A 27948-nucleotide genomic window follows, 5' to 3' on the forward strand; every position below is an offset into this window, starting at 1 on the left:
ATAACTACAGATGTCTTGAAACTGGGTTGATCAAGAGTCAATCTGAGTGTCCTAAAATAAGAAATGTCCTTATTTCAAGATCATGTCTCAGTGATTCAGACAGCTGTTTTACAGACTTCCTTCATTGTATACAAATTGTTTTCACATTAGGAAGTAGGCTGTTCAATGACGTCAGAAAGTGTGTCAAGAAGAATTCACACAGTCATTTCAAGCAACTTGTCTTGAAAGACAGGAATTTTATTGTTGTAATACATCTGATGAAAAATATAAAAAGCGTGGTCATTTGATGAACCTCTAAGGACACTTAGCCTGTTATCCAACTGAAATTCCCTCTCTGGTGTTTAAGGGAAAAAACACTTGGAGCCACTTCTGAGAATGTTGGTTTACATAAGGGCATATAAAAAGAAAAGGCATACGAAACAAAAGCAACTGTGGTTAAGTCGAGACTCATTCCTCATTAAACACTGGGCATTCCACAGAAATACGCTGAAGAAACAAATCGGCGATTCTCAAGAGGGAAGTTAGCTACGCTTTACTGATCAAGCCCTTCGTAGCTATTTACTGAATAGCAGGGAAACCACAACCACCAGTTGCCTATTTCAAATCCCTTTGCAGAGCCAGACATTGTCTATCAGATTATTTCAGTTTAAGACTTCAACTCTGAAGAATACATAATTAATACTGTGTGGCATATGACATCAAGCTGCCATTATCAATTTAATTTAACATAAAATATGCCAAATTAAAATGACATTTGAAGCAAACCACCTGTTCGCCCACTATTTCCTGTTTAACAGTATTCCACCCACCGCGTATGGTGTAATTTGCTGTAACCGTTGCTTCTGTATGTACAGTCTTGTTTCATATTCTAACAATGTTTTGGGCCTTTTCAATATTATTTCACTAAAGAAGCAAAGGCAGACAATTACAATTACAGCTCATCAACTCCTGACAGTTAGCAGGGATACAACCTTGGGGTTCACACACCCCTCTTTAAAATAATAATCCATCCAAACTAATTTCATACAATTTTCCAACAGGTTGAAGCTTGGTAACAAACAGGTATTCATACCCACCAATCACTGAAGCCGTAAATGACATAATCCGTCACTTACGTCAAGGGACCATCTCAAAACAATTCTCCACTAAAAGTAAAAAATAGAGAAGGGACCCCAAAAAAGTTTATTTATTGCCTTTAAATCAAGCGTATCAACAAACATATCTGTGGCTGCACGATCCATCATACCCTGCACATCTTCTTACCCGGAAGTAAAGGACCCCTTTGCGTTAACGCAAATTAACGTACATAATGTAGTTAAACGTAATGTAGGCCTACTACACTTAAATGTGTATTCGTTTTTAGAATAACAAAAAGCTAGGAGTGTCGAGAGTTTGTGGAGATCAGTGTCAGTGGCAGCAGCATTGGAATAATGCAATATAACTTTTATTCAAAGGGAGACATGGCTACTCTAAATCAAAAACAGAGTAGGTATGTATAGGGAAACAACGGAATTAGCCAGTATTAATAAACAGGCTGAGACTTGGGCACAGTAACTTTAACAGATCACTATTTCTTATTTTCTCATCTCAAAAGATTTCAAATCTTTTTACATTATCGAAAATATTTAGCTATTTTTGTTTATTTAGTTGTGTTAGGTTATTTGAATCAAACGATGCTTTCTGTGTTGTTGGAATTGTAATTACGTTGTTGTACCTATTTATGCATAAGGCTTAGTTGTTATAACCCAATCAGGCAAGTATATATCTTCAATTTTAAAGACGATTTGACATATTTCTGGTAATATTTTGTAGTATCAGGGTCCTTTTTTGTGGGCAGGGTAGGATGGGTCATGCAGTGTCAGTATCTTCTGATATGCATGTACAAATATCTGGCAAATTAAGATGGCTCAAGAAAAGAGAATGACATGTTTCTCCTTGTGGCAAGTTTTGGTACTGCAACTTAATTTAGCCTACTTATTATCTGTCTTGCCTGTCATAAAATCTTTTTATTTATTTATATATAGCAGGTATTGCTGTTGTGGGTGTAAAACTAGTTTGTTGGAAGCCTATGCAAATGTTTTTGATGAAATTACACCAATGACCCCACACAAATACCATAATTTCATGTGAAGAAATCACAAGATATATTCCTAGAAAAACCCAATGTCTACTCAAGCTTCAGTTGAGACAATGTCTCCTTTATGTGCATATAATTGAATGGGATGTTTTCCTTTTTCAGTTCCTGCCCCTCTTCCCTGCGGGACGACGTTGGGGTTCCTCATCAGGAGCTTCTACATGTACGGCTCGGCCTCGACCTTTAGCCTGCAGCACACCGTGGTATGAGCAGCTTGTCATACTAACCATGTCATTAGCAAAGAAAAGGCACATATGTGGGCACGACGCGGGCACATATGTGTGTGCCAGTAATAGTACACACACAAAAAAACACTCACTGGCTGTGTGGGCTGGGCCTGAGTAGGCATCTCTGTTGATCTGCGGTCCTCTTGAGAACGGAGGTGTCGAAGACGAGCCCTCTCCAGACTTTCAGTCTGAGTCTGCAGTGTCTCTAACAAACACACACGCAAATAAACTCACACTGAAGAAAATAAACAGCAAAGATAAGCACACATTGAACACAAACAAAAGTTTATATGCCAGTGATTTCATCCAGGCTCAGCTGCTACCGAGAAGGGCAGGATCTGGATTGGTCACTGAGGGAGTGATGGAAACATAGGCACCATCTGTTGGATTTCCTGTCAAGGTTAAAAACACACATAAAAAGGGAAAGATTACATCTATTCACATTCTGCTAAACATAAATGTAGAAGCGTGGCTCACTGTTGATAATGCAGACAGTAAAGGTGCATCGGGAGGCAAGTAGTTGACTGCAATACTCTTGTGACAGGTGGGACTGAAACATCAGCTTCAGAGAGCCCTTGTCATCACACAGATCCACTAGTTCTGAAATACACACAATGCAGAAACACTGTCAATGTGAGGACCAAGGAGGATCAACAAAACTTCATGTCAACAATCAGCTGTGCTTCCTCATATATTTAACACCCAGAGAGACTAAGCTTTGTTTCTGAAATGGATTAAGCTAAGGCTGTAGTTAAATCAATTTCTAGTTTCAATTAAAGATGAAGACGAGGGAGAGCATAACCATTCATACACCGCTGATAGCTCTGCTGTGGCCACACCCAATGAGGTCCATTAATCTCTGTGGTAATGAGAGCAGTAATGATAGCTTCATTAGTACAGGAATCTCCCTCTAAGTCTGTCTTAATTTGTGGTGAGCTGAGCATATCCCAGCAGGTGTAAGCAGAAACCCTTAGAGTGAAACCTTGTGAAATATTTAACAGTAGAATCCAATGACCCCCCCCCCCCCCCCTTAGAAATAGTCCTAGCTCAATCTTCATCTACAGCCTTTTATATCACACCAGCAACATTTACAGAGCCATGCTTTCCCTGTGCACACACATTGGATGCAGGAAAAACACAGTTTAAGCATCCTCTTAGCCCCTCCCTTCTGCATGGTATGAAATAGTCCTGGACGTTCCAATGATTCCCAATGCCCATAACTCCTCGTGAATCTAAACTCCCACCTGACTCTGGAAGGCCAAGCTTGGATCTCATGTACTGGAGAAGGACAACCACACGGCAGTTGGTGCTCGCAAGAAATGTCTCATTGTCTGCACAGGAAGGTTTTGTTTTGGCAAGGTTTAAATAATATTTCATTTACTCATCCCTCAAACAATGTGTATACAAGATATGTAATATAGAACAAAGTATTCATATTTTTATTTACACTGTAATGTCTCTGTTACATACAAGGAATATTCATTCTGTAGAAGTTATTAAAGAATGACAAGATAGCAAATATTGTACAAGCCACAATAATATTATCCAATAGCGGACATTGGTCTGAACATTATTGTTTTTAGACCAATAAAGTCTCAACCTTATCAACAAGACATTTAAACAAGCAAATATGTATCTCAAGACACAATATAACTTACCCCCATGTTTAATATAGAGGAACATAATAGAATTCCTTGTTTTTTTTGTGTTTTTTTACCAGCATGCCGGACGTTGCTACTCTTTAAAAAAATTCCATGTCATATTGATTTTCAAACTGTTCTATCAGTTTTGATGATTCTATAGACTTTCAAATCTTCATGATGTCATCATTTCTCTTGTGATGTACATGGCAGCTGGCCTTTATCTGCGGTTTGTTTTCATGACAACGTGCGTTGGGTTTGCTGTCTGTTCTCTATCCCCGCCTTCATCTTCATCTGAGCAGGATGTGGTGTTTGTTTTCATCTTACTGTGTAACTTTACTGTAAACTGTCACTGTTGATGCAGATAACTAGTACTATAAGAATTAAAAAGATGAAAGCTAATTGTATTACTGGCTCGACTGTGACCATAAAGAGGATAATTATAATTAATATAAAAAAAATACAGTTCACCAAAACTTTTATTAACCTACAACAATATCTTCAGGATAGGCTGCTTTGCTAGTCCTTTGTAACAGTACATGCTCTCCTCATTTCTCTATTTTAAAATAAAACCTATACAGCTCCCAAAAACTAAGTAGAAGGCATCATCCATCAGTCAGAATCAGGATTCAGTGAAGAAAGTAGTCCAACCACACACACCATGGGGAGCTGGCAAGGTGTTCAGAGAATACAGGGTGTCAAGTCCATAACAGTGACACAGAGCAGTAAACCAAATGTAGGTGTCTCACTGTACACCCAGAGCCTTGTCCAGAAAATTGGCAAAGTTCTCAGACCGACCAGGCAAGAAGGGAGAGAGATTAGACAAATCCATGGTCCTCAGGGTCTCTGTGAGGTTGCTGGGAATTTAGAGGAGGACTGTTATAATCATGTCTAATCAGGCCAATGAAGACAGTTTGGCAATTTAATATTGGCAAATATGAAACAATATAAACAGTAAAAGCACTGACTTGCATGTACAGTAGAGGAGGTTTAAGTCCTGGTGTAGCCGTCTGGCTAGCTCTAGCTGATGGTTATCCATCAGCTTGTCATTGACAACTACCAGCAGAGGCTTGCCAAAGCCAAGGGTCTCAAGACAGCTTCCTGCCCCTAGAAATTCATAACAATGGACTTATAGTATCTCAACAAATTCTTCTGATGCATAATAATGCTAGTAGTATTACATTAATCAGTATGGTGCATTAATATGTCAACACTGGGGATTTTCCCGAAATAACCGATGTATTTACATGATATGTCCCACATCAGGCATCAAATGTTGTTCATACCAGCATGACTGATAACAAGATCGGCTTGTCTGATGTCTTCAGCAATTGAATCCTTGAATCGAAAGGCTTCTAACGTCAGGCCTGGACAAGCTTCTGGACTTGGAAGGACGGAGCCTCGTCCAACCTGAAGAATCAAGTGCTGGTACCCACGAGCTTTCAAAGCCTAGTGAGAAATGAAGAAAGGATCTTTATGATATTGTCAAACTCGCCAGCTTGTCAATTGTGGGATGTTGCGCAAGTCACATCAACTACACCATTACTAGATTTCGGTGACAAACTTTGGCACTCACTTGAACAGCTTCCGGAGATGTCACACTTTCAATAAGGTTATCAAAGCTCGTTGTCCCTACAGTTACAAATACTATCTTCATTCTTTCAAAATTTAACTGTCTAGAGACCATTTAAAATAATATTCTCTAGCTGCATAACATGAGTCAATAGCGTAGATAGCGTAGAGATCTGTCGTTGCCTCCTCATTTTGAGTTTCCGTAAAATATGACACTGCCACCTATAGGTTGGGAGCTGAGCCTACAGTTTGTAGATGTTTCAAACATAGACTTACAGTCTATGGTTAAAAAAAAAAGTTGTTTTCTTTTACAATTTCAAATGTCAGCTATCCTTCCAAAAGGAGAAACCTTCATCTCTTCAGTGACTATACATGTAAAATGCAGTGTATGAGCTACCCGTGTTGTAGCAGTTGTTGACATGCAACTTCCAGAGTTCAAGGAATGTTTTAGCGTTCATTTTTACGTATGTGCATGTCAAGTCAAGTCATTGTCATAATGAGAACATGGTGACGGTAGTTTAAAGTGAAGAAAATGGATAATAACCACAAAGACACCAAAGGGTAAGACTGAAATTATTAAGGCTCTGTTAATTCATAACTTCAGAAACAACATACTGAAATGTCACAAAAGCAAAACCAAAAGCCAGTATAAAATAAAGCGATAATTGGCTAACATTGTAATTAGAGATTTTAATAAATATGAGAAAAGCAAATGCAATAAAAATATCACAATGTTAAAGTCAGTTAAAATCACCCTGGGCCAGAATTTGATCAAACCACATTGCCATCTAAAAACAGTATTTGCATGATATAACTTGTTTGCCCTGTAGTTAAAAACCACACTGCAGTAGTCTAACAACATACATGTGTGCTACTGTCATCTCAACATATATTATGTCTGACCTGTATCAGCTAGTGAACCACAACAGTCATGTGTTTTGAATGGTTTGATATAATTCTGGCCTCTAGCCTCCAACCTGCATAACAGCTGTTATCACTTAAAATTAGATATCAGATGTGTTCAATTAAATGATACAAGTAAAAAGTAGACTCAGGGATATAATGATTGAGCAGCTTCAAGGGGATGCTGCACTGCAAGCAGACTCCAGCATTCTCAACCCCTAGATGAAAATATAAATCCATTAACAGCCCGTCTACCCCATTTCCATAAGTCTGTCTTTAGGCAATGACTATCCGCCCCTGGATGAAGGCCAGTCAGTCTGCTGATGCATGTGCTCCACAATCCACGTATCAAAACTCTGCTCAGGACATGATCAGAAGACTCCAAACCCATCAGATGGCTCGTTGTGAACAGATTTCAAACAGGCCTTCAGGTGACACTGCCAGCTGAGTCGGTCAGTGTGGTGGAACTGGAGTGATCACTGGGGGTCAAAGGGTATCAAAGCAGGAACTGGTGGTAGAAATCCTGCCAAATGCATCTATGACAATGACATGGGGAAAAGCAAGAATACAAAGCTTAAGATATTACAAAAGTGACTGAAGTATACTGGGTTGTGCTAAATTCTTACAACTGCATTTAACCATTTGATCCATACATCCATACAGACACTGGAGAAAAACCTACTTCAACGCAGTGTGTGACTGTTTATGTGTTAGTTTTAGTATGGAACCAAAATCTGCTTCCTGTTTTTGGACATTGTTTTATTTTCAGGATGTAGCATTTTCCTTTTCCTTTCTCTCAGATTTCCCTTCTAGATCACAGTTCTCTAGTTTATTCTACCCCTACTCTGCTCTTTAAAATACTATCTTCTTTTCTCTTCTTTAGCTCCTCATTTCCACCCCTGTGCTCAGGCAGTTTGGTTTTTCACGCCACATTCCTTCTGTGATCTTATGATAACCGGTTAAACCAACATTTTCACAAAGTATCTCCACCCCCTCCACTAGCTCTTCTCCAATAGCAGTAATTTTGTTCTCCTTGTACCAACCCTCTTTCATGCCTTTCTCTGCAGTGCACGCACAACTCCCATGCATCCATTTCCAGTCTTTATAAGAAAGCTCTTCACCTTTGAGGGCCGCGCCCTAGTACTCATTCTTGTTAATAATGTGGGTTGTATCTGTATTATTGAAGTGGCAAATAGGAATATCTAGCCTCCTTCCTTTACCTGCGAACGAGGTGTGGGGAGGATGGTACCCTTCCCCTCGCCTCAGTCCCTCACTGCACCACACAGGCAGTGCAGCACTGCTCCTGCTTCTCTGGCAGCGTGGCATAGTTCATCTGTCGGACAATCTCAGCGAACAGCTCATCCACCATGGTCTTGCTCTTGGCAGAAGTCTCGATGAAGGGGCAGCCCCATTCTTGGGCCAGGGCCCGGCCGTCTGAACCAGCCACCTCCCGTTCTGACTCCAGGTCCACTTTGTTCCCAACCAGGATCAGAGGCACCTTTTCAAAGCGCTTCACACGCACTATCTGGTCTCTCATTGGTCTGATGTCCTGTGGCACATGGGAGGGTTGTAAGCAGATGAGTACTGTCTAAATTTGCTGAGGGAAGCTGGACATTTGTACTCGCTTATTTTAATGTGCTGCACACTATATAAAAGAGCCAAACAGCATGTCAATATCGAAGGTTCACAGTTATGACCAAGATTCTCTGTTAAGGCTATTAACTTAAATACCACCACACATTTGAACCATCACACAATCTGTAGGCCCATTCATATCCTCGTATTCGTAACTCAAGAGACTAATGTATATTTGAGTGAGCCGGTACAATAGTACGAACAGTATCTACCTGAAAAGACTGTTGGTTCACGAGACTGTAGACAAGGATGAATCCCTGGCCATTCTTGATGTAGAGATCTCTCATGGAGGCAAACTGTTCTGTCCCTGCCGTGTCAAGGATCTCAAGCACGGACGGCGACGAGTCCACTTCGATCTCTTTCCGATAGAAGTCTTCAATTGTTGGGTCATATTTTTCAATGAATGTGCCCGTGACAAACTGGACGGTCAGCGCGGACTTACCGACACCGCCGCTTCCTAACACAACCACTTTGTACTCCTTCATTAGGGTGCACGAGCTTGACCCGGGCTACTTAACTAGCTAGCTATATCCGTTGACAACATTTAGACCAACATAAATCAAGTAAACAAGCCCAACACACGAACCCCCTCTGTTGATAATAATACGTGAGCTGTAACAAGGAAAAATCGAACCAGCTTCAATGAAACTTACAACAGACGTCCGCAGTCCAGAGCAAGCTTCTCAGGCAGCTAGCAACTTAGCTAGCTAGCAAAGTTGGTTAAATCCACAACGCCCCATACTCGCTTTCGATAAGGAGTCTTCTAATGATAAATCCCGCAGGGTTTAAATGCACCTCGAGGGACAGTATTGGGATATCGTAAAAATTAGGCGTGCATTCGTTTGCTATTTCTTCTATAATTAGCAAGCTAGATAGCACAGACGCACAATGAGCAAATGCTGAGCTAGCTAACGTAATGTTTAGAGAGCATGGCAGTGCCAGTAGGGATGAGTGCCTCAGCAAACTATACCGGCGGTGTCGCAAAAGCGCGAGGCTACTGCCTGCCACATAAACTGCAGCGACGTCCTGACCTGTATGCCACAGTACTGCGCTCACACTTGGTTATGTCCAGCTAGCGTTTTTGAACTCTTGAGGTGTGAGATTTCAAATTCGCAAACCACTGTAGTTGGGTCCAGCTTCCCAACATGGACCTTCCTTCAACCTGGCTAGTTTTCTCTTAGACCGGCCTCCCGGCCCTCTCCCCAAGTCCTGTACTGGTAAACACACACTGCAAAAAAAAGTGCCGCATATTTTCCCTTAAACAGTTATCTTAAGCTATGGCACCAATTGCCAACACATCGCGCTTAATTGATGCAAATACAACACTTAATGTAAAAACACTGAGAAAAGGTATGCAGTGGAGGGCCAACTAGAAGGAATTTAGCGGCGATTGGACAACCAGAGAAGACCGCAAAAACAACCGGTGTTTTCATTGGTGAAAATATAATTTTAGGCGGGACCTTCAGTGCGTCCGTTAAAGGGCCCAAACAACACAGTGAATTTGGCAATGCACTGTAGTTTGGACATTTTAGATACGTTTAAATAAGTCATGCAGGGCAACATACTAATAACTCTAAACATGACTTTGTTTTCCGAAAAAAAAGGAGCAGTGACGTGTATCATATCCGAGGCTGTCCTCAACTAAAAAAGTCTCAGCCCAAAGGAGAAAGACTTCTTACTATAGAATATCTGAACAAACATTGTACCAACCATTCCTGCTAGAAATCAGGTACTGCCCCGGTCAAAAATTTTGTTTTGACCCTGCAGACTGGACACAGATAGCCTACAACTAGACCAGCCATGTTTCCGAAAACCTCAATGATTACAAAAAGATTATGTAAACAAACAGGTGCCAACTTAACATTAATTCCTGCCCAGCGGAACAAGTCACTGATCTACAGACACAATTCTTAATGGACAATTATTTGATAACAGTATTGAACAATTGAAAATCAAGGAAGAGATGTTCACCATTAAGTGCTTTATTAAAGATAAAACAAAAATAACAGAAGTCATACATTACAGTGTGCATCTATATATTTATACATAGCGAAATAAATTGGCATTTAGCACAGTTCGCTAGCACATACAAGCACAAACAGCTAAATAGAAAGTGAATTAGAGAAGCATTTAATACCAAGAATCAAAGCTGTCAATTTCAAGTTTGTCTTAGAGTGGAGGAGAGAGGAGCTCTTGTCATATGGCTTTTAAATATCCTGAACATTCATTTGCATGCACAGACCCCAGCTTCTTACCTTAGGTGCTTTATTTTCACCATGGTGTTGTTATTTTGTCAAGCAGAAACAATGCCTGACACCCAGGCAGCAAACATCACCCTCCACGTTAAAGGGATATATTATATTGACACTGGAATTGGTATGGGTACAGGTTGTTGTAACATCCGTCATATACTTATCAAGTTCTGCAACTGGAAATATACAAAACAAAACCTTTCATAACAGTTCCTTGACACAAAATAATTAGCTTTCATATGACTGAAGCACAGTGGCAATTTATGAGAAGGGTAGTAGAAAAAATTATAACCATGTTCAGTTAGTACTAGCTGGGAGTCCTGACTTTAAGTCTATTGCAGCTCTGTTCTCGTTACAATCATAAGGCCTTGGACTGATCTTATCCAATGGCCTGCTGAGACTCAAGTCCCTCCACCACCCTAATGACAAGTGCCATGGCAACAAAATCATTGGCTTCCAAAGCAATTGAAGAGCATCAAATGTACATCAAAAGTTTGCACAAACAGAGAGGCTTTAGTTGGGGATGTTTGTATAGCAACTGTGTGATTTTAAAGAAAAGTTATTTTTTTAATTTGGACTAAAATCCTGTGGAGAATTCAGATTTATTGTTGTTTTGGTTTCTGATGGCTAAGCAAAGAATAACCCTTTTACAAACGTAATACGAATGAACTTACAAACATTTTTTTTGTACTACTCACACACCCATTCCCCACTATAATCTGATCCTGACATCTGATTGTGTTTTGGACACATACCATTTCCCGGACAGCCTGCAGGGGGAACACTGACACAATATATTTGCTCTCCATAAGGGTGAATTTTGATGTAATACTAAATATATGTATGTCAGTATTTATGATGTGTAGGCTGACCATAGATTATTTCTGGGATAAAACGTAAATTTTGACACCACAACATCAATGTAGAAAAGATGATCTTATTATTTGATCTTCATATCAATTCAACCCATGAATATACCCATTACACATCTGACTGTCAGGTTCAAATATAGTTGGACTTCCAAACTGTGCCTCTATAAGGTATAGCAAAACATGAAGCTTCTTTTGACGCATATTGTTTACTGTTTGTCTTTTACAGCGGGCAATGTCATGCTTTGAGAAGAGTAGGGCACTAGCAAAGAAAACAAAAAAGACAAATCCCTCAAAAACAACTATCTTTTTACACTGTATTAAAATTATAATTGTTGTTATTTTTAACAATACAGGTATTTTATTTTTATCAGTTCTTTTCTCTATATTTATTCAAAATAAATTTGGAATATTTTGACTTCGTTATGTACATAAGTGCAAACAAGGTGAATATCACACATTCGTACACTGGTTGAACAAACTAAGCTCAAGCGAGCATCGACATTTCCCAGCACAGCTGGACAGGCCAGAGGGGGCAAAGAGACTATACTTAAGGACCAATCCAAGACATCTGTTAGATCAGCTCTTTCTGGTGAAAGAGTCTATCCCAGGAATATGAGATTAATTTTTCAATACTGAAAACAGATATCTCTGCATAGGCAAATGTCATTTTGAGTGCCTTTTTAAATTGAATATAACATGGTGATAAGACCAAACACGAAGTATACAATGACGTCTTTAAGCCGAGTCATTTAAATCTTGTATCAAGTCCAGAAGTCTCTTTTCCACCTAGATAGACATACTGTTGGTGGTCGCTTTAAAGATCTTAGATGCATTCTTACTTAAAAAAACCCAAAATAAAACAAAAACTTTTAAGACCCCAAAAGATAAACAAAACAAACACCTGATCTCCCCAGAGGACCTTTGGACATTAAGGATTTAACTTTTTTTCTTAAAATAATAATTTCGCAATCCAAGACAATCTAACTAGACATTCCCTTTCTGAATAAGTTAGTGTAGTACATTATTTCAATTCATATGTGAAAAAATTCACAATTAAGATATACAAAGGTAGCCATGTTGTCATTTTGTTGCCATTGCAACAACAACGTACTATTAAGTAACAATGAATCTATCATTGTATAGATACAAATGTATATATTTTCATATATGGTATTTTATTGTTTTCCTTAAATGGCAATCTACAGAAACTATGAATTATGTATAAATGAAGATTATTTTATAGTCATGCTATGTTTTTTTTTATGAAACAAAATTTGTTAAATTATCACTAATAGTTCTGTCTGTGGATAGTAGTCACACCTTTGTTACAACAATTGAGAAATTGTTTGTGATGAAGATTCTATGAATTACCATTGAGAGAGAGAAACTTTGGAACATAACAGTACAAGGAAAAATAACAATATATTTGTACCATTTACACTACAATTACTCTAGCTAACTATTTTCTTGTACAAGGAATACACACTTTCTTAAAAATGTCAGTGTACTGAAACACTTTTGCTAAAGCCCCCAAGAGAGGCACAACTTTTTCATCAAGTATTTTGTTATTTCCAGCTGGGTAGCAGTTGGAGAAGGCATAATGATGTGACAGAAAGACAGAAGGGAGAGAGATAGAAGAGAGAGAGAGATATTTTCATCTTGGCTGGGCAAATCAAGTACTTCAAAGCTATAAGATTTAGACAAATTAATTTGCCTGGACATTCTAATAATCAATTTCATTGATTCAGAAAGGATCATTTCTGCCTTGAAAAAAGCATTTAAATGCTTCAAAGAATGGCTATAAAATGCAAGGACCACATTTGCCCAAAGTTGTTTCTGAAAGTAGTCTTCACACCCACAAACATTAAATATAAATCTATATAACAATACACATACTTAACATTTTTTAACACAGTATATTGTCTTAATGTGGTTTTCATTTGACCTTTTCGAAATAGCCTATGTAGTAAATCAACACATTTAAACATGCCGGTCTTTTAAATGGACATGTTCGGAATTTTTGCATTATTAGATACATTCACCACACAATGACATGACTAAAACATGAACGGCTGTCTGATAATGTTTCCAACGAGGAAAATGTTTTTACATTTTAATATGTCAAAACTACCTCAATAGGCGACTCTGTGTCTAGTCATCAAAACATCTATATAGACTACTCAGTGTGACAATTTTTACATCATCAAAGATGAGACAGCACAGCTGTTTCAAAGAAGAAACTACAGAGACACAACATAGAAGATAAAAGTGCTAATTAACGCACCTGTTCTTAAGGATTTGTCTGTCATTACAGTGTATGGACTGTGGTTGGGTAAAGGAGACTTGAGACAAGTGAGAGGGAACATTCAAACTCATCTTGATGTAATGTCAATTACATTATTGACCATATTTTCTCTTTACTGCAAACAGATGATTTCAAACAGCAAACCATCATCTAGTCCATCAAAACGTTGTTATTGTGTCTCGCGCTTTTACAATGAAGTCTTTCCTTGACTAAACTCTGTACAAGACCACCTGACCACTGTAGTTCTGGCATTTAGAGTCTGCCGACTTGAAAGTAAGGACACAATCAGTGACAAGAATCAAATACATCTTTAAACACAGACATTTTTTGAGCTCTCTAAACGTACTCCCTGCAAAGCCGTAAAACAGATACAAATGAATGTACCACTTTCTTCTTGACTGAAGAATGCAAGGGATTACATCAGACATTAATTCTTTAGCACAAACTCATTGACATCAGTTGGAGAAGTAACATCTTAAATGAGTGGGGACAATTCCTTCAGGTATCAATCTGACAGCATTTAGTTAAGGAGGGTTGCTCTCTGTGTACACACCCCACTCCACCTGATTGGCACAGACAGACCTTTGTGAAAGAAACCTTGGCACAAAGGCAGGATGTTAAACTCAAACCAGCAAACAACACTGTAGTTCCACCATCTGCCACTCAGTAAAGAAAAGTTCCAGAAAGAACAAATGAGAAGCCTAATATTCTTAATCTTCACAATAAATTTTTGGTTTGAATATCATGTCATGAGGAGATTTCCGGTGACAGTCCAGCAGTGCGCAGAGAGCATGTGTGGCACGTAGACCAAGATAAGCAGTCAATCATACCTGGTGGACAGTGAGCTCCTTTAGATTGTCTTTCCTTTACATTGCACAATGGGAGCTAACAGAGTCTGGATTGCAAATCAAGTCATAGCACTAACCCACTAATGCAGCTGTAGCTCCAACCATCTGAGCCCTCTAATCTAGTTAATCCTTTGTTAGATTAATACAAACAATACATAAGGTACCTCACCTCTGCTGTATAAGGCAGCTTGTTCTAGAACCAAGGAGTCAAGAACCACATTCTTGAAAGAGTCTCTCTTAATTTAGTCCCACACTCACGATCACAATAAAAATATCACAATCCCTTGTGTCAGGCTACTGATTTGATTTGACAATATATTTTCAATGTTACCTCTCAAACATTACTGTCTTGGGTGTAACAACACCAACTGAGAGCTATAACCCCCAAAACACTGCCTCATTTTCTGTAATAATCAAAGCAACACTGGTGTCTTTCAGGGGACGGGAATCTTTTAGAGGTTACATGATAAACAATATATCTTAGTGAGGTTTAAAAATATCCAATGGTCATCTGTAACATACATGAATGTTTTAAGGGTAAAACATTTTAACTAAATTCATTGGTATTTGGGATATAGCCTTTTTTATGTGTTCAGAGAAACCCCATCTGGAGAGTATATTATTCAGAATTTTTATATTTTATCATTTTATCTTAGGCTAACTGAGTCTTTTAATTAGTTTTAATCACTTTAAATTGTTAATGCTTTTAAAACAACTCCCCTTCAGTTTAGGGATAAATTAAAGGCACAGACAAATAAACAATCAAAATGCAAATGAGTTCATATATATAACACAACACATTTCAACTGTCATTACATTTAAAACGTAAACATGATATGACCCACTACAATTATTTAAATTAATAAAAAAAAAAGGAAAAAGTTAAAATGTCATAGAATTCTAAAACCCCACTGCAGGTGCATCCAAAATCAGGAAAATTGCTTTCCAAAAAAGTCAAATATTTAGGATCATTAGACCTCAAGCCTCATTCACATCCACAGCATGGTCTCTGTGAGGGGTTGCTGATTCTACTGTTGTGTGTGTGTGTTAAAGGTGTGAGCGTGTATGGCTGTAAGGAATTAGGAGCTGTATATCCTCAGTCAGCCTGCTCCTTCAAAGTTAGTGTGCATCAGGATGGCTGGTTTCTATCAACAGTAATGGGTCCAAGCTTAAGTATTGCCTGTGTATTTATCAACATTGTTGACAAATTGATTTCGTGAATACCTCCTAAATGAGGTTACCACTACCTCTCACTTGGGGTGCACTGTAGGTTAGGCACATGTTAGATGCATTCAGATAATTGGCTGTGGTGTTCTTGGATAGGGTCAGTTGGCAAAGAGGAACTGACTGATAGGGGGAGGGGGGGTGGGGGCGGTGACTATGTTTAGGGGTCATTTAACTGGGGTTTCGAGAGAGGCTTACTGGGTTCAGCGCCACAGGAGCTGCAACCAGCAGTTTGGGGAGAGGACAGAAGTGGGTTTCCATGGGGATGCACTGAAGATCCATTGGGTCGGCACTCAGAACCTCCGAAGGGTCTACTGGAAGAGAGAGGGCGGAGCAGGAAGAGGAAACATGAAACCCTTCCACTGAGAAGGATAGAAAACAAGTGATGAGGAAAAGTTAATCACTTTGGTATAAGACAGACAGTTCAAAAGCATCAAGATTTTGAATAAAAGTAATACAGTATTTCTCATTACAAGTTATACACAGTATACATAAGAGAAGAGAGTGAGGGCAGTGGTTGGATCTTGGGCATTGAGTGAGAAATTGAAATTCACTAATAGAGTATTGTGAGGTGCTCTCTAGTGCCACACTGCAAATATAGAGTCTACACAGATCCCAACAGTGAAGACAGAGACAGACAGACAAGATGACACTAGATCCTAAGTGCATCAGGAACGTTTGATATGATCCAGAACTTATCTGTCACCTGTTTATAAAGTTAAAGCTGTTCTTGGATGCTGTTTTTCACTTGCTCACTTTTGTTACATTAAAAAGTGACACAAAGGAGTGAAATGTGTGAACACATACAGTATGTATGGAGATACAGCTGGGTGGACTTTACAGTAAAAGGACTATGGGTATGTCTCTGTGTGGACAGAGGTCTAAAAACCTAAGGTTAAAACAAAAGAGAAAACCCAAAATGAAGGGGCAAACCTGATTGGAGGCGGCGGATTCTGCGAAAGGAACATTGGTGACTGGGGTCGAGGCCGACGAAACAGTGGAGGTGGTGGCACCGTGCATCATGGGAACTTTTATTCAGGCGAGTCAGACGAGAGACAGAGAACGAGGGGATGGGTGGGGAGGGGAAGGAGGAGGAATAGGAGGAGGAGGGGATGTTATGGTTACCATGGCGAAATGTGGAGGAGTAAATATCGAGGCAACAAGTCATGTGACATTGCCGCCGGGGTGAGGGGTTTCAACAAGAATCAAGACACATGCAAATGAAATAAGAGAAAAAGAAAACCAAGTTACTATTTCTATTGAGAGAAACACCATGTTCTAAGAAATATGAAGAAATGTGTATACACAACTGAGTGTTGACAAAATATGGCATTATTCTATAGTCATACAATCAAATCAGACTAAGGCATCTGATAGTTGTATTCCAATGGAAGGAGGCATGTGTGGGGAGGGGGGAGCAAATGAGTAAGAGAAAAAGGAAGCAAAAGCTAGTTCTGTAAAATGCAGACTCACACACTCACATAGGGAAACTGACTATAATATGACACTCATTTGTCATTTTTAATCACACAATTCCAAAAATATAATACTTAATTTTGATTAAATATTGGATATAACAGTTTGGAAATCCTGATGCGATACTACAGTAGCTCATTATCTTTGGTGAGATATTTGATATAAATCTCTTTCAAGTCTCACCCACTCCCCAAGTAGACAAAATATATGATTTTATGAATTGTTTAAATGACAGAGAAAGGTCAGCATTCAAGAGCTCACTTCCAAACTACCCTGCATCATGGGTTATAAAAAACAGTGGTCGTGTTTACGGTTTTCTATCTCGAGACTGATTGAAGAATTGCTGCCCTTAACAAATCTTGAATTAGCATCATATTATCATCATATGGGTTTGAGCTATGGATGACAAAACACAAACACAGGGTAGGAAATGCATAAACAGCTGATGGCTAAAGCACTCACACACAGCCACACCTTTTCTCCAAAACAACAAGGCACATACTGTACATTCTTTAGACTTTTCTACTTTGATATCCCTTTCTGGCTGGGAATATGAATATCAATGGAAATTAATATGTGGATGTGTGCAAATATATACAGTACATCCAGAGGGGTTATATCAGATAAAAATGGCCTAAATTCAATGTGAGGTCCAGATTAGTCTTTGTTGTGCTGTAGACTGGCAGAAAAGAGGATTTGTGAATCCGACCATCTACACACTGTTAGAAACTAGCAGAGGCTAGAAAGGTGTGTTATGGGGGCCGGAAAGGGGGAGGATAATAGTACATGGCCAGGGGGCCAGAGAGGGGGCTGAGCGTTCCCCTCACCAGCATATCCAGGCACTGACATGAGGCGGCTGTGGGGGTGCCTGCAGCTACTCCAGTCCCGCCTCTCCCAGCGGCCCTCCGCTGCCAGCGGGGCCGGGGGTTTCATTAGCCCTATAGGAGACAGGAGAGGGAGGGGGGTGGGGGGGGTGGCTTACAGCAAGACCAACATGACCCAGCACTGGCCCCACGCTCAAAGCTATGCTGAAACGTCTCTCTTACACTCGCACATAGGCGCACCTACTCTTATCTGCTGTGCCCACATGAACAAGCATCCTCACACACACACACACACACACACACACACACACATACACATGGACTTGCAAATATGAACACAAACAAATAGCCACAGAATTGGTAATGAGTTTAAAAAGAATGTCAGTAAGAGCAGTGAAGATGACAAGCAGGTGTTCTGAGGCGTACGGACAGACAGAGACAGGGTGACAGGCAGACAAAAAAACTCCAAAGCATCTCAAGGCTGACCATTATGATGGACTCAGTTCTACAGTCAGCTACCATTCACATCTTCTACAGTTCCTAGCCCACACATGACAGACCTACAGCATCGCAATCCTCAAACGGTGATAACATATATGTCTGTCCTGTTGTTGCCTTCATCCCTTCCCCTTCCCTGCAGTCCGCTCCTCAGAGCGGCCCTAGCACTGCCAGCTACCCCATGCCCCCCAGCAGCAGTGAGTGAAGGAGCAGACCTACCCATGCCTCCCGAGGGTGCCATGCACAGGACTGAGCCTGCCACAGCATGCAGAAGTGAGGGGGCGGTAAGGGGGAAAGAAGGAGGGTGAGGGGAGGAAGGAGGTGGGATTGTGGGATCGACAAGACAAAAACAACATTCAGGTTAGTGCAAGCGACAGGAACAAGGTGACCCATGTCGAGGCTGTCACAGGTACAACACACAGCAGAGACACTATGGAGGCCTGAGGGGGTGCACATACACACACGCGCGCGCACGCGCACACACACAACAAGGGAGGAAGAGCGGTGGAGCACACGGGATGCAGATACACACTGAGAGCGCTGATGGTCTGCCTCTGATAAGCTAGTTGCTGTCGTGTGTGTGCAGTATTACTAGTCACTCGAGGAGTGTGTGCACCTGGTGGAGGAGGAGCTGGGGGAGATGGAAGCGTGGGTCACACTGGGATGTGTACATTCTCTCTATACTACAGCAGCACAAGCGTGAAGGTGCTCGCAACTTGGTAGCACCTGGAGAGGTGGCATGTGAGTGTTTGTGTGCAACAGGAAGGGGTCAGTCGAGAGGGGAGCAAATGCACAGAGCACAGATAGAAAGAAGAAAGAAAAGAAGAAAGAGAGAGAGAGAGAAAGAAAAAGAGAGTAAGAGCAGGAGGGAGATGAGAATAGTCATCTGCCCCACATTCCACACAGCACATTCACACTGCTGACAGGTCACAGGGGTAACGTTGAACATCCTCATCAAAGACTGCCCTTTCTCTCCCCCCGGTTGCTACCCACCTTCTAATACAACATCTGTTCCATCGACCTACTCTATCAACCTCCTACTAACAGACAATCATCAAACAGCATGTGCAAGTTCTAGAGAAACAAAATAATGCTAGCCATTTAACATCGGCCATTTAATAAACCAGTTTTAATGTACATTCATGTCTCATGTTGGAGCTGGTTACCTATGTAAACTGCCCATAACTTAACCCCATAGACACCAGTGTTGACATGATAGTAAGTAACATTAGGAGTCTGTGTGCCTGATTCCGAGGCCTACACTATGGGATAGTGCATCATGGCCGGCCCAAGGCATAAGCCAACTAAGCGGCTGCTTAGGGCCCCCTAGAGCACATGAAATTACAGTTTAATGTAATTTATTTTTATTTGACATAAAAAGCAATTCAGAGGGGCCCCCAAATCAATTCCCCATAAAGGTTTGGGCCGACCCTGTCGTGCATGGTTGGACATAAACCAATGCCAAATGTAAATTTCCCCAGTGAGATGCTAAAATCAACTACAATGTCAAAAATGTTGTTCTTGAATTCTTCATGTGGACTCACCAGTGGGGATGAAGGCTTGCTGCTGCAGCTGCATGTTAGCCAGGGCCTGCTGGTAGTGGAACATGCTGGGGTTGAAGACAGCCGCCGCTCCGTTGCTCTTCTCCAGAGAGGGCCTCTTTGGTAGCGGTTGCATGGCCCCAGGGGGCAGGGCCTGGAGATGGGAGGGAGAGAAACATACAGAGAAAGAGAACAGAAACAAAAAGAAACAAAGTTAGTGTTACAATTATTACAATAGTGGTAGAATTACTGGTTCGATGAAGCAGCTTCATATAATAACATTACAATACAGAACCACCCCACAACACATAACTCCATCATCGTCTAGTCTAGTTGATGCAGTGCCAGTGGACTGAGACACTCAGGGACAACAACTTTGAACAGCTTTGTCTGGTTCTTTTCTCCGCCAGTAGAGGTTGCTGCAGCATCTTAAACCAGCTACCGAGAGGCAGGCCAATCCCACTGGCCCAACCAATAGCAAAATGGATCTGCCAAGGTTCCATTTTCTACCGAAAACCATGTTGCACCATCTATTGAATGAAGGAAAATCTGAAGGGCATTTGCATTTACGAAAGGAGGATAAAAAGATAGGAAAAAAAGGTGAAATGTCAAAATACCACGTCATAGAGCGGCTGCAGGTTTCGCTTCAGAGGAACACTAACAGGCTGGGGTGGGGTAAGGCGGGCAGTGAGCACATGACAACAGCCAACCAATGAGGATTAAGCAAACGACAGACAGCAAGGCAGTGGAGATAGGGGTGAGGTCATAGTCAGGAACAACGCATGATGGTGAAAATGTTAAGCAGCAGAGTGTAAGAAAGTAAATAACAAAAAGTAGCTTCATGAGAGGGTGTTTGGCACAGCCAACATGATGAAACCATGCAATGAAAAGCAAGCTTGTAAAAATATGTCAGGAGCAGACAAAATAAAAACTTACACTAGAACTGGAAGTACTGCACTAGAACACTTATATTGGCTATAACCATCCATTTAATGAATCTCTGAACCTGTCTTCATACTCTCTTACTTTGCATCTGCAATGCAGACAGTCTATTTACAGTGGCTCATGCAACCACCCAGGAACACACATTGCCCATTTCATATCAAGAGCACACAAAAGAACACTAGACTCCAGTACTAAACTTAAAAGGAAGATAAACCACAGAACCTTCTATGAAATCTCAATTGGGTCAATTCAGTTTGACAGGCTTTTTATGACGAATCAATTCCAATTATTAAATCGTTAAAACGACAGAATACAGAAATCATAGGATTTATTAGCGTTAACAGAAGGATTATGTGAGAATTGATTTCCTTATTAACCTTTACAAAAATTTCCAATACGACAAAACAGCATAAAGTCAGATGTGCTGTTATGAGATTGGTGGTGGTAAATGCTACACGTGCCAAACACCAAAACGTCGTACAGTATTTCAAGTTCATTTACTTTATTAAGCTTTCATTTGAACAGCCTTTTGAACACGCTTCGATAACGCAATACGTGCCATCCCACACTACTGTGTTGTGAGGCTGCTCTGGAGAGGCTGAGGTCTGAGGCTATGGTTCTGAGGCTGTGGTGGCTGAGGCTATGGTGTGGAAGCCAGGATGATAATGCTGAGGTGGTGGGTGTGCTGGTCTCACCATGGTGCCAGTGGCGGCGTTCTGGCTGGCTTGGTGCTGGGCAGCCTTGATCCTGGCCTGCAGGTGAGCAGGGGGGTGGAAGTACTTGCACTTGTCGCGGCTGCAGCGGCCCTTGATGTAGTCCATGCAGACGATGACCGAGTTCTCACTGCCGTCTACCATGGCCGCCTCCTGGGGATGGGCGTAGCGGCAGTCACTCTCGCCCCGCGTGCAGTTACCCCGCTGGAACTCACGACACACCTGGAGGCCCCAGAGAGGAGGAGGAGGAGGAGGAGGAGGGGGGGGGGGTTGTTTTAATGTAATCCAGACACACCACACAGACATCCAGACACACCACACACACAGTGGTATAATGGGTCGACATAACATCACACACCTCCAGCTTGTCTGTACGCATGTGTTTGTGTGCAGAGCTGCCGTTGCCCATGTTGGCCAGGCCGGTGGGGCTCCCTGGGACCAGCAGGGGCCCGCTGGGCAGCAGCTCAGGCATCAGGCCCATGCCTGGACCCATGTGGCTCAGATAGGGGCTGAATGCCATGCTGGGACTGGTAGCCAGGGACGGACTCACCGGGAACGTGGTCTGAGGAGGAAGGGAGGGAGACGGAGAGAAAGAGCGAGAGAGATCACTTTGGGAGCCAATGTTCTTGTTCAAAACCCACTGTTCACAATATACTGGCAGAAACCACCGTGGCTAAGTTAGTGTTAGTGGAAGCTCCTCACTATTGGCTGCAGCTGGGCCCCTGGCAGCATGAACTGCATCTGTTGGGCCAACATGGCGGCTGCTGTCTTCTGCTGGATCAGGTTGTTCCTGCCGTTGATCTCCAGCTGCGTCTTGAGGTGTGGAGGGGGGTGCAGATATTTACAGTTGTCACGCGTGCAGCGGCCCTGCAGAACGGAGGGAGGAGAGAAAAGAAGGTTGTAGAGAAAAAAGAGAGAGAAGGGTGGGGTTCAGTTTTACTGTAGGGCAGGCAGAGTGATAAATTGCAGTGGCTCTTAGTTATTAGATCCAGGAGAGATGAACCAGTGCGACAGGGAGATGAGTAATGGGATTAGAGAGATAAATCAAGCAGGGGTTTCCTTGACAGGCAGCCAGAAAGACTATAGGACAAGCGGCCCCATCACCCCCATCTCCAAAATGAGGAATCGACGATGAACGAACAGAGACAAATACAGGATAGTACCATCAGAAATGGAGAACAAAATAAAAACTGCTACAAAAATACAATTAAATACTCTAATGGGAGGCATATATGGTGTTTTATGAAAACTCAGAATCTAATATCAGATAATTATTTATCTAAATATGACACATTGGGAATGTCTAGCAGCTCTGAGAATACTTTTAATTGGTGCATAATTTAAAGTTCTTGTTCATTGCCATAGTGACACAGATTGAATTACCCCATTCTTGTTACAATCATTATAAAAATGTTCCTAGATAGTTCAAGGATGGAAAAAAACCTTTGACTGAAAGATAACCCTAGTTAAGCACAATGAGTCTACGAAAAATTGCGCAGACACAGAGATATGGCTTGTGCCAGGTTTAGCACACGAGCACAGTACCGGCTCAGAGACCCTGCTGACACAGGATAAACCCAGGGTTCAGAAAACACATGCTCCAATCTCTCTCAGACCACAGCCTGTATCAACCTCTCCAGTCAGTTATCAGTCTAGCAAGTAAGCAGCTTTCCACAGAGCAGAGAAAACAAACATATCTGGGCATGTGACAGATTGAGGCACATGGCTGGTGACATAATGTGTAACAGTCGGAATTCGGAGGGGGGAGAGAGACCAGTGAGACCTGCTTGCTAACCTACTGAGTGACCTTATTAGACCTGGAAAGAGAGAGAGAGAGAGAGAGAGAGAGAGAGAGAGAGAGAGAGAGAGAGAGAGAGAGAGAGAGAGAGAGAGAGAGAGACAGACAGACAGACAGACAGAGACTGGCTGTGTCACACTTCCCTAAACAAAATCCACTGTATATATAATTTATATGCAAAAACATATGCATAACCTTAGCACACACCTGACATGTCCTGACATAATGTCCTTATGAGCTCTCACTTTTCATGGAAATGGCATTCAAATATATATTTTTTTATTCACAAAATGCATTAGGGTCTATTGTCCATAAAAGCTCCCCTTTGCTCTGGTATGTGGTGTACTTCAGCTAGCAGGGTTTGGCTCGTCACCAGAAGCCTCTGCCCCAGAGCTCTGCCAGGGACATAATTCCCCAAGTCCCTCTTAAATATTTTCATTCAAATTGTTGGCAGTTTTAAACCAACTTAAATCAAACTTTTTTCATTCGACTAATTGCATTCTTCAAAATGCCCTCTAAGGCAGTGTCCTCTGCCCTGCCTGGCTGTCAGGTTCTATTTGGTAGTGTGTGTGTGTGGGTGTGTGTGTGGGTGTGAGGTAGAAGACGTGGTGCAGGAACACTGCAGGTGAAAGCAGAGACTCTCACAGAGGAAGAGAACTGCAGTCCCCATTAAACCCCTGGGCTCCTAGCAGCTGTCCCTCTGCAGAGGAGCTGTTAACCCCCTTAAAGAGCCCCACCAAGCCCCACAACCCCCCTGAACCAGGCCTCTGTGCGTTTGCATGCGTATATGTACAGTATGCACGTGTGTGGCTTTATGTGCGTCTGAAACTAGTCACATAGAGTGAAAGGATCTGAAAGGCTGAGCCAGAAGGTTCTATCCTGGTCCCGCTGCCAGAGGAGACACTCTAGCGCCAGTGATGTCACTGAACGGAGACGGCGAGGGTAATGGTGATGGATTGCGTCGCGCTGTGATGAGGACACAGGGAGGACGCCTCGCTGCAGAAGTGCTGAGCAGCCAGTCAGCAGCAGCAGGATGGCAGCCAAGGTGGAGGCAGAGAGGTGGACAGCTGCAGTGTCTCCCACAGCAGAACCCCCACACTGCCTCACACATACCACAGTCAAAAGCGTGTTGTTAATAACATTCATGATTAGCATTATTATTGAACAGCCAGGGCGCAGTCCAGCGTGTAGGCAGGCAAGCATGCGGGAGCCTCACACAAACAGAGGGTGCCAGACACCAGAGAGATGGAGGAGGGGAGGAGTGGGGTTTGCATCAGCAGCCTGTGTGTTAAGGGATGTGTGAGTAATTAGAAGACAGGTCTCGTGAGCCAGCTTGGTAAACCAACCTCAATACTGGAGAGCAGTGGAACACTCTAAGGACACTAAGAATAACACACCTAATGATGTCTCTGGTACATAGTCTGCTGTACATAGCTTGGCAGACGATCATACTCCAACGGGGTGTGCTACACATTACTATTCTCCGCATTGAGAACAGGACATGAACAGAAAACCGTGGGGGGGGGGGAGTGAAAAACAAAAGAGAGAGGGAGAGGCAAATGAAAAGTCATGTCAAGTAGAATCTATTGGGTCAGGAATCTCCTCCTTGTAACCATGGCAACACGCTAAGCAACAGAGAGGAAGTCCCTTCTAGTACAGTAGTCTCTATGCTGTCCATGCAGAGAGAAGAGAGAGAGGTTTAAACTACAAGACAGGAGAGAGGTTGAGAGAGTACAAGAGAGAGAAAGACAAAGATGGAGAGGGAGAGACAGATTTGGATTCACCAATACAAGGTGGAATAGCAAACTGATTTGCATTATAAAAGCAGCATGCTTTGCATTTATGACAAATACTGCACACGGTCATCTGACTAATAATAACTACCTCCTCTAGACAGACAAGCATTCCCTGCATGGTTTCTTTGTGTTCGGTGCAGAATCTCACCCTGCCCTGCTGTACAAGATCCTCTGCATGCTAGACAATTACATCATCCAAAAGAGCCCTCTCTCTCTCTCTGCAAGAGCAGTATTCTGTTGAACGTCGTCCAGAGTTTATGAACAAAGTGGGTCTGGGGGCAAATGTGGCTGCACCTATCATCCTTTTAAACAACGCCAGCACTCCGGTTAATAAGGTAAAGGACCTCCATGCTTTCCTGCCGCCCTTCCCCCAGCAGGTCACCAGACAGACAGACAGGAAGACAGGAAGACAGACAGATCGACCAGGGCAGACAGAGAGAGAGACAGAAGGGCAGACAGACTGATTAGGTGAGTTAGACAGGGAGGCAGAGAGACAGACATAGAGACAGACAGAGGGACAGGATGGCTGGAAGAGCAGCAGAAGGAACAGCATTGCACAAGATGTGCCAGATATGTGGGGACAGTGAAGTGGCCATTAGGAGATAAATCCATAAATTAGCAAGAAGGGGAGGATGAGAGTATGGGAGTATGGGAGCATAGGAAAGGTGGAATGAGCTGCTACAGGAACCAAACTTGCTTCCTTCTTCTTAGTCAACCTGTATACGTGACAGTTGTGATGAACTATTCATCAATGTGACATAGAGGATAAACATAGAAGGAGATGGACAGAGTGTGTGTGTGTGTGTGTGTGTGTGTGTGTGTGTGTGTGTGTGTGTGTGTGTGTGTGTGTGTGAGAAAGCACGGCTGGCTCCTGATAAAAAGCGAGCCGTGATGACCTTCAGTTGTTTGTAATTTTTTCAAAGCGCCAGCACTGTGTGACCCTGAGTCCCCTGACAGCCCAACAGGGCCTTCAACACAAGAGTACCTCCAACACAGAGCAGCTCCCATCTACCACACGTCAATATAACCCACACACAGCCAGGCTGTTGCTCTGTGCTAAAAACAGCAGTGCCACTCACAAAGATCAAACCAAACTATCCAATGGGTGGGCACTCCTGCGCTGTTGCTAGGCCCCTCTCTCTCTCTTCCTCTCTTGTTCTCTCTTTCGACATCTCCCCCTCTGCTTTGCTCTGGAGGACATAACACAGAAAAATGGCTGAATAATAAATTCTAACTCAATAAACGGGGAGACAGCAGCTGCACTCAGACAGAGAGTGCCTTGTCTGGGCTTCTCTTTTTCACTGCAGGGACACTGGTCAGAAACAAACACAGTCACACACATTTATACACACACACACACACACACACACACGTAGACACACACAGGCCCATACACATACAGCTCGAACACGACTCAAATGTCAACACAGTTCCAGCTACTCTGACATACAGCAACATCATCACTACTGCATTGGATGGTGTATCTGAGTCACCCTCTGCACAGTGACAGTCTGACTTGATGTGGAGGTGAGATGTATGGGGGGGGGACGGGACAGGAAGCAGCTGCACTGTCTGGGTCTGAGTGACGGGGCCACATCAGCAGCACAGGGACAGCTAGTCAGCAAAATGGCTTTAGAGGACAGGAGGATGAAACGCAGGCCCGGGAGGGGCAGTATGTCGAGATGTCGCTAGGTCCGGAATACTTCCAAAACCTTGAAAGCCTCTGCCCACTCAGGCAGGTTGCATGCGTATTTGTGTGTGTGTGTGATTGTATTTGTTTGACCCGTTCAATCAATGAGTGTGTGTGTGTGCGTGTGTTGCCTGCGAGGTCGTTACCTTGAGTGAGTCGAAGCAGGCGATGACTCGGCCATTCTCCACGTGGCAGCTGCGGGAAGGGTGGGCAAACTTGCACTCGGCATCCGACCGCGAGCAGGTGCCTCTCTGGAACTCCCGACACACTTCCAGGGTCAACCATTTAGTGTCCCGCCCCATGGCCATACTGACCGCCATCACGGCCTCTCACACACAGGCACACACAGAGGGCAGACGTGTGGTGCGAGGAGCAAAGTGAAGAAAAAACAAGACTGTGTACACAAGGGCAAGTGATGGAACACTCAAATGTACACACAAAAACTCCTTGGCAAGAGAGTAAAAATCAAAAGTTATCTCGGGCACAAATCAAAAGCAGGTCCTTTTGGGTTTTTAGATGAGTAGGACTCGTCTTGATTCTTCCAGGGCCAGTCCAGGTGAGAGATCTATGGGTTTCAGGTTGAGATAACAGGCCTAGGCAGTGAGCAGAGGCCAGCTCTGTCTCATCACAAGAGAGGGTTCCTCAGTGTGGCATTCTGGGAAATGTAGTTTGGACAGGCGTTGTCCTACAAGGAGGCATTCAGATGACGTCTTCTTGTACCCTCAGTGTCCTGATGAGTCTGTCACCGTCAGTTTCGATATCTTTCTCCCCTCAGGCCACTCCCTATATTCGACTTTGTCTTTACACACCCAAATCACCTCAGATATCCACAGTCTCTCACAGTCATACTCACGTCCGCACGGTGAGTTTCGCGATGCACTCGGGACTGGAGCGATAAGTACGGCCGATTCAGGTCGTTAGGGAAACGGAAAGATAGAAAGAGCACACAGCCTTATCGGCCAGTGTCCTTGTATTGATGAGCCGAGGTGGCGGGTGGGGGGGAGGGGGGAGGAGGGGGTTGCAGATCAGCAGGAGGACGGATGACTCTCTGGCTG

The 27948-nt window shown here is 42.6% G+C and overlaps 4 protein-coding genes across 8 annotated transcripts; all 4 read right to left on the reverse strand.

Moving 5' to 3' along the window:
• Nucleotides 1-2152: 2152 nt before the first annotated feature.
• c1hxorf65 (chromosome 1 CXorf65 homolog) lies at nucleotides 2153-4318 on the reverse strand. Of its 2 annotated transcripts, XM_084686239.1 has the most exons (7): nucleotides 4020-4318; nucleotides 3606-3692; nucleotides 3164-3220; nucleotides 2839-2961; nucleotides 2685-2753; nucleotides 2454-2566; nucleotides 2153-2322 (listed from the first exon to the last, which is right to left on the reverse strand). In XM_084686239.1, exons 1-7 carry the CDS (start codon nucleotides 4042-4044, stop codon nucleotides 2236-2238), a joined length of 561 nt encoding a protein of 186 aa, XP_084542365.1. In that variant the 5' UTR covers nucleotides 4045-4318; the 3' UTR covers nucleotides 2153-2235. The 2 variants fall into 2 exon arrangements, with proteins under 2 accessions (XP_084542365.1, XP_084542435.1); XM_084686309.1 differs by lacking the exon at nucleotides 3164-3220 and having other exon boundaries at nucleotides 2155-2322.
• A 144-nt stretch (nucleotides 4319-4462) lies between these two features.
• Nucleotides 4463-5770, reverse strand: LOC146302482 (UDP-N-acetylglucosamine transferase subunit ALG13). Its single transcript, XM_084686536.1, has 4 exons — nucleotides 5578-5770; nucleotides 5288-5450; nucleotides 4970-5108; nucleotides 4463-4858 (listed from the first exon to the last, which is right to left on the reverse strand). Exons 1-4 carry the CDS (start codon nucleotides 5686-5688, stop codon nucleotides 4747-4749), a joined length of 525 nt encoding a protein of 174 aa, XP_084542662.1. The 5' UTR covers nucleotides 5689-5770; the 3' UTR covers nucleotides 4463-4746.
• A 365-nt stretch (nucleotides 5771-6135) lies between these two features.
• Nucleotides 6136-9500, reverse strand: rap2c (RAP2C, member of RAS oncogene family). Its single transcript, XM_084686418.1, has 3 exons — nucleotides 8324-9500; nucleotides 7697-8025; nucleotides 6136-7012 (listed from the first exon to the last, which is right to left on the reverse strand). Exons 1-2 carry the CDS (start codon nucleotides 8594-8596, stop codon nucleotides 7747-7749), a joined length of 552 nt encoding a protein of 183 aa, XP_084542544.1. The 5' UTR covers nucleotides 8597-9500; the 3' UTR covers nucleotides 6136-7012; nucleotides 7697-7746.
• Nucleotides 9501-10077: 577 nt separating this feature from the next.
• Nucleotides 10078-27887, reverse strand: mbnl3 (muscleblind-like splicing regulator 3). 4 transcript variants are annotated; one of them, XM_084686804.1, is made up of 8 exons: nucleotides 27040-27887; nucleotides 22312-22476; nucleotides 21968-22171; nucleotides 21592-21831; nucleotides 19955-20105; nucleotides 18630-18665; nucleotides 17916-18026; nucleotides 10078-15974 (listed from the first exon to the last, which is right to left on the reverse strand). In XM_084686804.1, the coding sequence occupies exons 1-8, from the start codon at nucleotides 27211-27213 to the stop codon at nucleotides 15784-15786; spliced, it is 1272 nt and encodes a 423-aa protein (XP_084542930.1). In that variant the 5' UTR covers nucleotides 27214-27887; the 3' UTR covers nucleotides 10078-15783. The 4 variants fall into 4 exon arrangements, with proteins under 4 accessions (XP_084542930.1, XP_084543009.1, XP_084542778.1 ...); XM_084686652.1 differs by lacking the exon at nucleotides 18630-18665 and adding an exon at nucleotides 16546-16640 and having other exon boundaries at nucleotides 15794-15974; XM_084686883.1 differs by lacking the exon at nucleotides 18630-18665 and having other exon boundaries at nucleotides 10078-15926.
• Nucleotides 27888-27948: the final 61 nt, after the last annotated feature.

This window comes from Hypomesus nipponensis, chromosome 1 (assembly GCF_054491055.1).
Source record: "Hypomesus nipponensis isolate SF chromosome 1, ASM5449105v1, whole genome shotgun sequence".
NCBI classification, from domain to species: Eukaryota; Metazoa; Chordata; class Actinopteri; order Osmeriformes; family Osmeridae; genus Hypomesus; species Hypomesus nipponensis.